This window comes from Drosophila miranda, chromosome 3, assembly GCF_003369915.1.
Source record: "Drosophila miranda strain MSH22 chromosome 3, D.miranda_PacBio2.1, whole genome shotgun sequence".
Classification (NCBI taxonomy): domain Eukaryota; kingdom Metazoa; phylum Arthropoda; class Insecta; order Diptera; family Drosophilidae; genus Drosophila; species Drosophila miranda.
Genome location: NC_046676.1, coordinates 8,186,847 through 8,200,787, shown reverse-complemented (window position 1 = coordinate 8,200,787; position 13,941 = coordinate 8,186,847). Strand labels below are relative to the sequence as shown.

The 13,941-nt window shown below is 47.4% G+C and overlaps 1 protein-coding gene across 23 annotated transcripts in view; it reads left to right on the top strand.

Annotated features, from left to right (window-relative positions):
* LOC108159238 (potassium channel subfamily T member 2) overlaps window positions 1-13,941 on the top strand; it is a 102,677-nt gene that overhangs the window by 73,937 nt on the left and 14,799 nt on the right. For 21 of the 23 annotated variants that reach the window (XM_017292355.2, XM_033392471.1, XM_017292356.2 and 18 more), the window contains 10 exons: window positions 10,286-10,365; window positions 10,877-10,976; window positions 11,051-11,249; window positions 11,307-11,381; window positions 11,443-11,526; window positions 11,589-11,683; window positions 11,745-11,928; window positions 13,133-13,396; window positions 13,484-13,662; window positions 13,782-13,922. In XM_017292355.2, the coding sequence (XP_017147844.1) occupies window positions 10,286-10,365; window positions 10,877-10,976; window positions 11,051-11,249; window positions 11,307-11,381; window positions 11,443-11,526; window positions 11,589-11,683; window positions 11,745-11,928; window positions 13,133-13,396; window positions 13,484-13,662; window positions 13,782-13,922 (1,401 nt within the window). Of the gene's footprint in view, window positions 1-7,073; window positions 7,181-10,285; window positions 10,366-10,876; window positions 10,977-11,050; window positions 11,250-11,306; window positions 11,382-11,442; window positions 11,527-11,588; window positions 11,684-11,744; window positions 11,929-13,132; window positions 13,397-13,483; window positions 13,663-13,781; window positions 13,923-13,941 lie in introns of those variants that run through there. The other 2 variants (XM_017292363.2, XM_033392475.1) reach the window with 2 other exon arrangements.

The following is a 13,941-nucleotide window of genomic DNA, read 5'->3' as shown; positions in this document are numbered from 1 at the left end:
TGAAATGGTTTCCCCCAAATGATTGATGGCCATGAGTGCGGTGGCTGGGTGCCAGAGTGCCAGAGTGCAAGCCGAGTCTGGGGTAAGCCCAAAGGTTAAATTGCTTGCGGGCTCTGTGCGGGTCTGGAGTTTAGATTTATATGCCAACCAACAGGTAGGGTAGCTCAAGGGTCTCGTCTCTCACTTGGCCTTGAAACGGTACCCATCCCGCGCCCCAGCATTCCACCCCCACCACCCGCACTGGTACTCACTGATTGGACCCGCTCCAAAGAGCCTTTCAAGAGCATTCTGTTGAACCCATTCCGAATGCTAATTTGTCAATAGAAAGTTTTAATTGAATTTTGTTCACATGCTGAGAATTAATTTATGCAGTTTTACCGGTTAACAGAGGCGTTTTGAATTTCGGTTAAGCTCGGAAAAGCTTCGGCTGGGAAGAGCTTTCGTTTAACAGTGTCCTGTAGCTGTGGCTGTGGCTGAGGCTGTGCTTCGCAGCTTTCGGGCTCTCTCTTTCGGTCGAAAAACGTAAACAAAGACTGACAAATAACAGTGGCCGGCATCCGGGCGCGTCAGCTGTTGGCGCCTCCAGGACTCACCTCGCTGTGGTGGATTTCCAGGGAGCCTGCGCCGCTTCCTTGGTGCCTCGTTCGCGTGCCACTCGGCTTCAGTCCCAATCCCAGTGCCGACACGTGCGAAAGCGTATCCGCGTGTATCCAAACGAGCTATTTTCAAACCGTAACGCTCGAAAACAAGTTTCAAATAGCAGGTGTTGTGGCTCGGAAAACCGAAGGACAATTCGCTGAGAGACGATGTATACAAGCAATTGCTGGAAATAATATTTGTGCTCAAAAAAGTGTACAAGTGAATGAACATGATAATAAAATAAAAGCACAAAAATCATCACAGTTAAAGAACAAATAAATCCCTTGTAAAATCAATTAATAAAAGTATTTAAATAACGATAAAACAAAACAAAGTATGGAAGCACAGATAGCATTAAAGAGACATCATTTGAAGAGTGGAGCTTAGAAAAAACTAATTCAATTCAGAACCTCCATGTTGGTATTTTTGTTATGGGGATCAATGAGGGCTCCACACAGAAGTTCAGTCACTTCCTTCCTAGGCTTCTCCTTCCCTCGACAACAGCCAGCAGCCAGGGACATGGATGTGGATGTGGATGCGAGATCCAAAGTTTTTGACAAACTTTCCAGAAGTCAAAACCATTTATGGTGGCTTGACACGCGCCACATGTTACGAGCGAGACTTAGTGGAGTCAAATGGGGAGGATTAATTGGATTCAATATTAATAATCAAACGGGGGGAGGGCGGATGGAAGCCAGAGAAGCGAATAGCCAAGTCTCTAATTAGCATCGGGCCGAGTGGGGCAAGAGAGGGCTGCGCGGCGTTGACAAGTCCTCCGTCAGCTTGTCCGTCTGTTCGCCCTTCCTTCATTCATTCTTTCCGTACGTCTGGCCATGTAATTGAGTTATTTCTCTTGGATTTTTACCATTTTATTATTATTAAATGGCTGCTGCGACAACAAGCTGTTAATGGCGTCCCATAAAATGGCGTTTCTCACACATACAGCCAAGCATTTGCGTGTGTGTATGGCTCTTCAAGTGTGCTCAAGATCCAGCGCGTTGCCTAAGCGGCGTCATGATTGTTTTAATGGCTACTTGAACGGAAATTAACTGACAGCGACAGATGAATGAAAGCGACAAGCTCTCCGCTTTTGTGGCACCCAAGTACAGCCGCCGCAGACCCTTAAAGCCGCACATCCCGCCTGCCGAACCGACTGCAGTCGGGCATGAAATGCGGTACGGTACGGCGCTTTCACGCGACTTCAAGTCTCGCCTCTCGCTCGAACTTTTTCAAATATTTGCACATTGAAATGTCAAACAAGCTAATTTGGCACATAATTCCAATTTCAAATGCATATGTACGCACACACATACATGCTCCTACTCGTGTGTATAGGAGGTGTATCTACTCTACAAATTTCTGTCCATGATAAACAGAAATGGCAACCAATTTTTACCGAAATAAGTGTAAGAAGAAGAACAACAACAAAAAAACCCAAATGCAAATTGCTTTTCGGGCGAAGAATATGAAAATTATGAAATATGTGCGACATTTCTATTTGCATACATTTGGCCAAAAGCAACGTAGGAGTGGCGGGGAGGGGGGGAGAGCAAACACTGCCACATCAGTGTTCAGTGGGAGGGAGGAGGCAAGAGGCTAAGGAGCGGCCCAAATAATAAACAAAAGTCAATTTACGTGAGAGGTGAAACACGTGGAGGAAGCACGAATGAAGGAACAGAGTTCTAATTGAAAATCGTCTCCAAAAATCCTCAAAAATTATGCAAATCTTCGAAAATGCATGCGGGCGAAAAGCGTTAATTATGTAGATCATGTTGCACGGTTCTGTGGGTCAGGATTCGATAAAAAAATATTTATTTGATTCATTGTGCCTCTCTTTCTCGACTTTAAGGGTTTTTTATACGGGTGGATGGAACCATGAAACATCGTGCAAAATTGCTCTGCCCCGATGTGTACACATCAAAGCCTTCGCCTGGCTGCCCTCAACAACCACTACTAGCACTGAATAATTAAATCTAGGAAAACATACATATCTAAAACAGCACGAACAAGTTTTAAATAACATTAGCATTCAAATTGAACGCAAATTGCATTTTGATGCGCTCTGCTTTTTCCACGAAAAGTTTGAAACGCAATAAATTATGTTTAAATTTTCTAATTTTCAAGGAATTGTAGTACGTCAAATTTAATTAAAATAATAGCAAAGGGCATGTGGTATGTGCCAAATGTTCAATTGTTAATTGCATGTAACAAATATTATTTTAGTAAAAAAAAACTTCCACTAGGAGTTGGGAATAATGGCCACCTGTAATGCTACGGGAAACATTTGATGACCAACCAAGGACAGGCATAACAAAAGACGCTCTTTTACCCTATTAGTTGGACCTGCTCCGTCCTCATTAACTCATTCATTCGCCCACTCACTAGCCCATTCATTCGCTTATGACTTCATTTGCGTTGCGGTTCATCAACTCTCACTTAAGCCCCTCTGGATGGGGGACAGAATAACTTCACCTTTGGCGGCCATTTCACTTTTGTTCACCTTTCCGTTGTTTGTTTTGCACGGCCATCGCATGCAAACGTACCCAAACAGCCACACAAACACTCGAAGGGACACTCACACGTGTGGTCGGACCTCAGAGGGATCAGGGAATCGAGTGAAGTGTAAAAAGACTAGGGAGAAGCACGCTAAACGCTTTGTAATGCGCTTTTGTTTGGGCCAAGAGCCATTAAGCTGGCCAAGTGATAAATTTGCTACGCTTTTGGCTACTCAAGACGGCTCTGCATCTGCTCTGCCATTGGCCCGCTCTGTTCAGTGCTGTTCTCTATTGTTCTTCTCTGGTGTGTGGACTGGCACTGGCTGAGGAAGGTCTCGTGCGGTTTTTGGCCAAGTTTAGAGCACAGAAGTGATTTATGTTCGCATACCGGGTGAGGACATTACCCTTTGCCTCTGTGGCCATGACTGTGGCCAAGGAATGCCCTGTGCCTGTGGCTGTGGCTGGGCCTGTGTTTGTGCCCGTTTGCTTGTTGCATGTAATGACGTCATTACGGACAAATTGCCTCCTATTTAACGGCAATCGATTGCTTCCGCACGATTAGGTATGCTAAGCGAAAGGGGCATGCGACAGCAACAGTTTGCCCCGGAGCCACTGTCTGCTCCTCTTTCACTTTCACTTCCACATTCACTCCACTTCTTTCTCGTTTCTCTGCTGTTTTTGCCCTGTTTTGACATGTCGTGCCCTTGCGGGGGTGACGCCTACTTTTTAAACTGTTGCGCGTTTGGCCGACAGCCAAGGCGTGCCGTTGTCTCCGGCACTTCCTTCCCTCTACCGCGCCCCCTTCTCCTTCTGTGCGTGTCCTTTTGCCGCTCTCCCGAGTTGGACGCGTGCCAACTTTCACTTGAAACGGGAAAGGACACGCAACGCAGGAGCACCAGTGGCACCAGAAATAAATACTAATCAACAAGTTTGGGATTTCTCGAGGAAATCGATGCGACCAGCTGATACCTCGAAGGCGATCTGTACAGTGCTCATTATCATTCTGAAAGTCCATCTGAACTGGTGGAGCAGGTTCATCTGCCGCTCCCGCATATCCTATCCAATGCCAATCCTCTGTAATGTCTGGCCAAATGCCGTGCTAAGTTGGCTACGTGGAAAACGTGGATGGCTCGATAGCGTGGGAATTGGCAATGTGCTGGGATGCCCACGCTGCCTGCCAAAACTATTCGTAGTGCTCATTTGGGTGGATGTGGATCTGAGCGTCTGCTCCAGCGAGCAGTTGCTCGAAAGACATCAAAGCCATTTCTGGACTGGCATTAGAGGCGAGAGGGATATCAGCATATTTTTTGCGGGATTTGTGTGCAATCAAGACGGCAGCCCATTAAAACGCGACCTTCACTCAATTTAAACGATTCAGTCATCAAATTTATTATGCTGCACATAAAGTCAGGTCATAAACTCTGTGCAGAAATCATAAAACCGAAACGAAACGAAAGACAAGCTCTCTAAAAGAGTTCACGAACTGTGACGTCTTTCGACTTCCTTCGTCCGGGGTCGTCGTCGACAACGGGCGGGCACCAGGCAGAGGCAGAGGCAGAGGCAAAGGCAAAGGTCACCGGATTACCAGTGTCTATTCGCAAGGCTCCCCGAAATGAATAAAGATATTTCCAGTATGCAAATGCCAGGCCTCAACGGCGAAACAAAGCCAAACTGTCTGGACGATGAAACAAAAGCAGTGCCATGAGAAAACATTTAAATTTAATGCACTCAAAATTGATTCGTTGGCCACCAGTGAACAGTGGGGGCCGAGCCGCAAGCCGTACTCTAGTTCAATGCTCTTCCACTCGTCCGTCTACCGATTCCGATTCCCATTCGGATTCGGATTTTGCCAGCTCTGCTCCTGCGCTTGAGTGTTAATGCAAATGTTTGCATACATTTAGGCGACACACGATTCTGACAGCCAGAGGAACTTTTTTCTCTGTCTCTGGTCTCGGCATCCGTCTGTCTGTTGTCCTGGCAAGTGGGGCACAGAATACCGAGCTGAACCGCACTGAGTGTCGTTCCGCTTGTGCCAATCGATAAACCTAATGAGCTGTGAGACAGACAGCTGAGGAGCAGACAGAGCGAAGGAGGAGCGGAGTGGGCGGAGTGGGCGGAGTGGAGCGGAGCCCCGCGAGGGGGATTGTTTTAAAATTAACCTTCAGATGAGACTGAAAATAACTCGTAGAAAAGAACGCTAGCAGCACTTCCTCGAGCAGTGATGGATGGTGCTCGGAAGAGGCGGTTCTACAAGTCAAAATTTGGGTTACTTACCCCCCTGAGACCCCGACTGGCAGCGGCTCGACTGTAAGCCCTTAAAAAGTGTGAGCCATGGGGGCAGCCAATTATTGTAATTGCCACGCACACGATTCGGGTGCCACATCACACTTGCATTGCGACTACGCGCAACTACTTATCAAGCCAAAACAGGGCGTATACTTGATGTGGAGCAGACAGACACAGTCGGGTACACGCACGGGATTTCCAAAGAAAGCACTTCGATTAATCACTTCGAATGCCTAAATAATTCAGAGCCCAGCCGTTGCTATGCAAATTGCATTTGGGGGACAGAATGAATGAACGGATACGTGCCAGTAAAGAAGGGGCACGGAAAACTGCATTAAAGAGCACAAAAGGCAGAAGACCTGAATCAATCAGCACCCATGGGGCAGGAGTTGCTGGCGATGTCGTTGTGGCAAAGAAAGTTCAAAGTTCATGGACTGGAGACAGGAGCCAGGCAAAGGGGGAACAGCTTTCGACGTTTTCTAATTGGAAGTCCCGGGCTTAAGGGCAAGAAGCGAGACAAGCATGCCAAAAGCCATAAAGTGCAGCCGCAGCTGTCTTCGGGGCCAGATCGAAAATGTAAATTCAAGACACTCCTAGGAGAAGGACAACACAAGACAGGACAAAACAAGACAAGACTGAGGTATCAAGTTTGGTGTCGAATTCCTCAAAAACATGGAAGGACAACCGCGGAGTGTCCTTTGACTGTGACAATTCATGTCCTGGTGGCTGCCATTCATCAATGTGTCACTTAAGAAGTCTACTCAGGTCACGTCTAATGATTTGGCTTTCTGTCTGTCTGTCTGTCAACGACAGTCGAAAGTCGTAAATCTGCTAGACCCTTAAGAGCCACTCGATGAAAAATGGATCCACTTAAAGCCAACCAGTAGCGGGGTACTCAGAGGCTGAAGAAATCTCTGTTTAATATGAATTTAATATGCCATTAAACAGCAACAAAAAATCAATCAAGAGTTTGAATAGCAGAATTCCGGCTTACAATTACAGCAACAAGCAGAAGGGGAAGGACGCGATGGTAAATAGCAGATTCATGAATTTTAATTAATGCAAAGAATTGAAAAGTGTATGGCAGACAAAAGGGGAAAGCTATAATTCGATGTCAGGCAATAAATTGTGTAAAAAGAGGGCTTTAACGGGTGGCTCAGCTACCGGTTTCCGGTGTGCCGGTGTGCCGTGCTCTTTCTTTTCAAGGCTATGGCCGTTGGGGCAATAAATTTATTAAATGACCAAGGAACATACAGAGGAATGACCACAGCACAACAGCACCCACTCGGCCAACAAAAAAAATCATGTTAAACAAGCTATAAATAAGTGTGCGAGTGTCTGCCATCGGGTGTGCGAATGTGTTGTGCTCTGTCCTCAATTGCGTGCTCAAACAAAACAAAATTAATTGCCGAGCCAGGGCAATGAATTCTGATTAAAGTTGGAGCACAGCCCACAGTGCGGCAAACTCTTAAAGCTTCTTCTGTGTGTGAACCCCAGACCACCCCAAAAAAACAGCCTCATTGTGACGCCCAGAAATAGTTTTAAGAGCAGGCCAGACCAGGTCGCACACATATCGAGAATAGAGATCACAAACTGTAATGCAATCCGACGCGACGCTCAGAGTGTGAAATTACCTAAAGTGCTACGTGCTTTGGCGCCTTTGAGCCAATGGAACATCTATTATGCAACATGGCGGCCAATAGTCGCAACTCGTCCTACAACTGTCTGTCGTCATGGGACTCCTACGATCGAATACCCAGGTAAGCAGAGAAGCTGAGAAGCAGGAAATCAAGTACTCGCAGCGGGGGCCTAACTCAATTCGAAATTCGATTTGAGCGCCCTGCACAAGCTGACTGCCATTAGAAGGTCAAAGGCGGAGCGAGGCATCTCGATGGCCCGCCAAGGTGTTGAATCATAATCGAATCAGGTCCCAACTAAAAGCGTACCCTTGCGTGGAGAGGCACTGCGATGCTAACTGACATAATAAATAATTAATGAACCTGAAACAGGCCGACTGCAATGCTAATTGAAATAGGAATAGGAAATTAGTGCCGGAAATCCCCTCATCCTCTGCAGAACGCATTCTCCCTGCACTCAAGTTTAAGGCCAGCTCACGTCCTCCTTGGGCAAGTCCTCCTGAGGGCTCTTTACTCTTTACGAGAGGCAATCAATGCAGCCTTTCCGTCGGACGGTAGACTTAATGGATACTCCAGCAGAGATACGTTCTATATGTACGTACAATAGATAAGATCCATTAAGGCAGCAATAAACCTGCACGGAACAAAAAAGAAGAAAAAGTCGTGGGCCGGGTGGGAAAACGTTTTCTTGAAACTCTTTCGGCCCTTTTCCGGCCCTGCCCAGAAATGCAATTTGTTGCCGCCTCCCCCACGCATAGAGTGGACAAAGAGCCTCTGAGGTCCCCTGCGTATGCCATTGTGTAGAACGCAAGTCGAACAACAAAAAAACCTTTGAAGGCATTGGTGGGCCAGGACCTGGTTCTGGGCCTGGGCCTGGGCCAGGGCCAGGTATTTTCCAGGTCCAGCCAGGTCTCCTTTGTGGTCTTTGATTCGCTTGGCTTTAACGGTTTCCTTTCGTTTCAAGCCAACTTTCATCGAGGCGGGAATGTAATCAAATCTCGCACGAACACAGAAACTCGAGCCCCCGACCCCAGCGAAGTTAAATCAAATTTCCACCCAAAAAGAGGCAAAATCAAAAATCAATAAAGGTAAAACAATCTTAGCAGAACCGAACCCCTCCGGGCTGTGCTACCCATTTTGGTAATAGCTAAAAGACTTCAGCTTTAAACTCAATATCTATAATTGAATGATGGCACAACAAAAACACATTAACTTTCAATTTGTCTTTAGCTGGGCTCAGCCTCAGGCCAAAAACAGCTCAAATTTAAAGGCAAAAAAACACTAACAGAAATTTGGAATACCTATCGCCTTCTCGTAGTTTGCTTAGGACTCGGAAAAGGCACCTATACCATATGTATATATCATCAATATCAATCTAATATTAAAACATGAACTTAAATTATTAAACCCAACCATAAATCCTTCGATTCTAGTCGGGACTACAGACTCGTATGTTTTAGCGCTTTGGGTTTTTGTGACATTCAAAAATATATTTGGTTGCCATTTCCCATTTCAAAAGGGAATTCCCATCAGGTTTTTGCCACCCGCTGTTGCCGCTGCTGTTGCTGTTGCATGCGCTTCCAGAATTATTTTTTGATGCAAATATTTGCGTTCATTTTCCATATGAATATTTATTTAGTTTTGATTGCAGCAGCAGGTCAGCCAGTATCTGGAACCAGGCAGAGCTCTCTGCTCTGGGTTCTGTGCTAAATCCTTAAAGCGGTGGGGAAACTACTCAAAGTGACAAGTGATTTTCCCGCTTTCCCTCTGGCGGGGCTTGGCCCGAACTTGTGGCCATGTGGCAAAAGATTGTGCCGCGTTCAATGGCCAGAAAGGAGGAATGAACCCGCCGAAGCAAACCGCAAAAGAGTCAGCCAAATGTTCATTCCACTGTGCGATTTTCTAGGAGGTCAGAGTTGATTGTATGCAGTCGCTCTAGGAGCGTTCTGGCCTGGCCATAACTGATTGGTCACTTGCGAGTGTGTTTATGAGTGTGGATGTGCATGAGGCAGGGTGGTGTGGATGGCGCTCGTTAATTTCAACACGCTCTCGGTGCAGTCATCGTCCTCAGCTTTTGAATGGCCCCCAAGGTGCCATTGCTGCCGGGAGCAGCTTGAACTATTTTCTCTGTCTCCTGGACAGACTCTTTCCCGGGGCTGTCTCTGCGTGCGTTAACCTTGAAATGAATATTCACTGCTCGCAATAAGATGAGCCGCAGTCCTGAGTTCCCGGAATACATCCCCGAAATGTGCCGGGACAGAACAAAGGCTGGCACAGCCCCAAAAGGTGCCAAGCAGTTAATTAAGTTGTTCTCTTGTCTCTGCCTTTGTGCCGGCAGATGGGGTCTGCGCTTTAAGATGCTCCTTTAATTACTTAAGCCTCGAACTGTGCCGCCTCGCCACTCCTTACACAATGTCTGGTGCAGTCAAGTGACTAGTGTAAGATAGCCTCTTGGCTGTCCCTTCCACCCCGGAGACCATTTGTGGCCTCTCCGCCAGCTGGAGACATTTGATGCAAAACTTACAAAGTTTATGGAAATATTCTGCACTTGACTTATGGCCATCTCCTCCATTCCCGTACCTTCCCTTCCCTTCAATCCTTCTGGGCTTTTGTCGAATAAACGATTGCATGGCGTCTTGTTGCTCATACGCCATGTTATCCCAAGTTCTAGATACTCGCTCTGACAGCGGATGTGCTGCAACAGTCATGAAGAGGAGAAAGTATGGCAGGATAGTGGAAGTCGATCCTAAAAGCTACAGCATTTATTGAGAAGAAGAGCCGGCAGGCTCCTTTGATCTCATGCACACACGCATCGATGGGAAAGCCTTTGACAAGAACTGACGTTTATTGAAGACCAGATATTATCCCCCACTGGGAGCAGAGCAAGAGCAGCCACTCACCGACGCCCTTGGCCCCTCAGTGGCATGAACGCGAATAAGACAGTCACGTGGGTGCACGTCTGCCACGTGCCACCGTCTACTGCTGCCTTATTCCACTAAGTACCTTTGTGGCGCAGAGGGGGGCTGTAGTGCAGCCGGCTGCGTCGCTTAATGTGATAAGTAAGCGCATCCATTGTCAAGTGCAGGAGCAGTGTATGTACCTGATGTGGTGGGAGAGAGGGAAACGGAGGCAACTCCAAGTAATAGTTTTTATAAAGTCTTACAAAGGCTTTGTTCGAATTTAATTTAGATCTCATCGTTAACATTTTCATCTTTTGCGTCTTTGCAGAGTTCGTGTGGAGTACTACGTGAATGAAAACACATTTAAAGAAAGACTGCAACTCTATTTCATTAAGAATCAGCGTTCAAGTAAGTGCCCTCTCCGTACACACAACACATCTCTGGGGGCCACTCCATGTACACACATATTATCTTTGAATTAACTAAAATATTTCGGTTGATTAAAACAATCAACAAGGTGGAGCGTGTAGTTGAATTTGATTAGTGATTCGGGAATGGGAAATGGGCCAAGACGGAAAACGTCTCCTGACCACACACTGACATCCACTCATAGATACACTCACCCACGAACACAGACAGACGAGCAGGCAAACAGACAGACAGACAGACAGACACACAGACAGCCACAAGAATGACATTACAAAGGCGAATTCGATAATCTTGGGTAAATATTGATTTGGAAAGGAAATAATTGAGCAGGTAAACAGGAGGAGGCGCTGCGATTGGGGAAGGTGGTGGTCGAACCACCCTCTTTGGCCGACATTCGTCTTCGTATTCGTATTCACATTGTATTCATTGAATTGACCCAAATTCTTACGACCTTTCTCCGCTTCTTCTTGCACGCCCTCTCCACGAAAAGGCTTACGCATACGAATTGCCGATTTATTCCTTAAGTTACTGTCGTGTGTTCTGTACATAATACGTGTGATATTGGATAAGAATCCAACATTTATAACTTGGTGAGTACGGAGCATTGAATAGGCCGTAGGCCTTGAGTACATTGCTGATTGATGGCCTTCCCATTCCCCCACAGCTATGGCTGCGAGGTGGGCAATAAGACAGAGTTCATCATTTCGGCCAAACTCACGGAGGAGGAGTTCCAAGAGAGTCCGATCATCAACTGGGATGCCATACTCTGGGTGAACCGGCCCACGGTGCTCTGGGTCCTGCAGCTGCTCCTAGCCATGGTGTCGCTAACGCAATCCCTGGTTCTCACATATCTAGGCTATAAGGTGAGTAATCCCGCCCCCTGGGCTCCCCTCTAAGCGTTCTCACACTTGTTTTTGCAGGGCAACATTTGGCAGCAGATACTCTCATTTCACTTTATACTAGAATTAGTAACGACAATACCCTTTGCACTAACGGTAGGTCCATCCATCAGAGAGAAGGTGAAGGTGAATACATAGTGAATTAACCCCTTTGCAGATCGTTCATCCTCCACTACGGAATCTCTTCATTCCCATCTTCCTCAACTGCTGGCTGGCCAAGCGCTCGCTGGAGAACATGTTTGTGAGTAGAAAACCATTTCTCACTTACGCATAACCAAAACAAACCCCACATTCCCCTCCTAGAATGATCTTCATCGGGCCATGCAGAAGTCTCAGTCGGCTCTGTCCCAGCAGCTGACCATCCTGTCGGCCACGCTGCTCTGTTTGGTGTTTACCAGGTGAGGACAGGAATGTGGCACATGTACTTCTGTGGCATACCGAACAACCACTGTTTTTCAGCGTTTGCGGCATCCAGCACTTTCAGCGGGCTGGCCATCGGCACTTGAACCTGTTCCAGAGCACGTACTATGTGGTTGTGACCTTCTCCACAGTGGGCTACGGCGACTTTGTTCCGGACATTTGGCCCTCCCAGCTGTACATGGTCATCATGATTTGTGTCGCCCTCATTGTGCTGCCCACGCAGGTGAGTCTACAGAATGTGGGGGGATGCCATTGGATGGAATGGGGTGGATGGATGTGGGATGGGATAATTTTGTATGCGATGGGATTCGAATGAATGAGGCGGGATCCATTGCCGAGTAGTTCCATTGAGAAGCTAATATCTTATGGTCGAGCAAACTGCACATCAAATATTTATGTTCCATAAGCCAGAACGAACCGTATCCTCATCCATCATTTGTTTTTATGCTCGTCTCTGTATTTGTGTGTGCAGGCGGGAAGACTCTGGTCATCAATCGATATTAATAAGTATGGATGCTGTCAGTGGAAATTGTTTACCATTTTTCCGTCTGGCTGTCTATGGACTCCCGCCCCCCAACCGGACGGAGCAACTGACGGACTGACTGCCATGTTGAACAATTTGCAAACAATTGTTTTATCAGCAAAAACAGGCACGGACAAGAGTAGAAGTGTAGATTCCATAGAACAATAAACGCCAGAATGGGAGCAGAGCTCCAAACGCCGAACCGCACACACCCTTGTTGGAGGCGGAATCAAAGAATCTGGGGATTCCGTGAGGGAAACCAAAAGCGGGATACGACAGCGAAATGTGCATTTTATACAACCCCATAAACGGTGTCTTGGTGTTTTCAACTATCACCGAATCGATAATGGTCGTCCGGGGAACTGGAGACAGAAACTAGGAGAAGGAAGTTAAATTCGAATTGGAACTGGGAAAAACACCGTGTGGATACAAGAGAAAGGAAACTTGAACGACTAGAAAGTAAATGTCATCAGCTCTAAAGAGAGATCTGTAGCTGATGGTATCCGTCCAGGAAAGGGTGTGCATCATATAGATGGCGTATCGACCGACCGACTGACCAGTGAGCCATTTGGGCGAGCGGCAAACAACAGGAGCATCAATCAAAGCTACTTTTTCCGACATGCCCTATGCCCTGTTCCATGGCATGACACACTTTTGGGGCACTTTTGAGGGAGAGCGGGCGGCAAGCAGCACTAAAAGTTTCAAGTGCATGTCAATATGCTGCGGAATTTATGACCTTTAGCGGCCCCATACTCGTAAAAACACAGCGCACAGAAAAAGTTGCAGGCGATTTAGACAAAGTGTGGCAAAGGACCTAATGCACAGGGATTTATGCAATTAAATTTCCCATGCGGGACAATTGACTTATCCCGATTAAATCTGATAACACTCTCTCACGTTGCAGTTCGAGCAGTTGGCCTTCACCTGGATGGAGCGCCAGAAGCTGGGCGGCAGCTACAGCTCGCACCGGGCCCAGAGCGAGAAGCATGTGGTCGTGTGCTCGACCACCCTACACGCGGACACCATCATGGACTTCCTCAACGAGTTCTACGCCCACCCCCTGCTGCAGGACTTTTACGTGGTGCTGCTCAGTCCCATGGAGCTGGACACGACGATGCGGATGATATTACAGGTGCCGATTTGGGCTCAGCGTGTGATCTATATTCAGGTGGGGCTTCGTTTCTGCTCCCGATCCCATTCCCCAGCTCTGTGCAATTCAAATGACCTGCGCCCTTTTCTTTCTCTCTTCTGGCAGGGCTCTTGTCTGAAGGACGGCGACCTGGCCCGGGCTCGCATGAACGAGGCGGAGGCGTGCTTCATCCTTGCGGCCAGGAACTATGCGGACAAAACGGCCGCGGACGAGCACACCATCCTACGCTCCTGGGCGGTGAAGGACTTTGCGCCGAATGTGCCGCAGTATGTGCAGATTTTTAGGTGGGTACCAGTCTTCATATCAGTCGTGCGTGAAATAATTCAATTTCTACTATTTGCACACGCCAAACCAAATCCAACCGTTCGTATATCCTGCGGAAATCCAATTTCAACATCGCCAGGCCGGAGCACAAGCTGCATGTGAAGTTCGCCGAGCATGTGGTCTGCGAGGACGAGTTCAAGTATGCGCTGCTGGCCAATAACTGCACCTGTCCGGGCGCCAGCACCCTGGTCACCCTCCTGCTGCACACCTCGCGCGGACAGTACGTATGGCATTTCCCG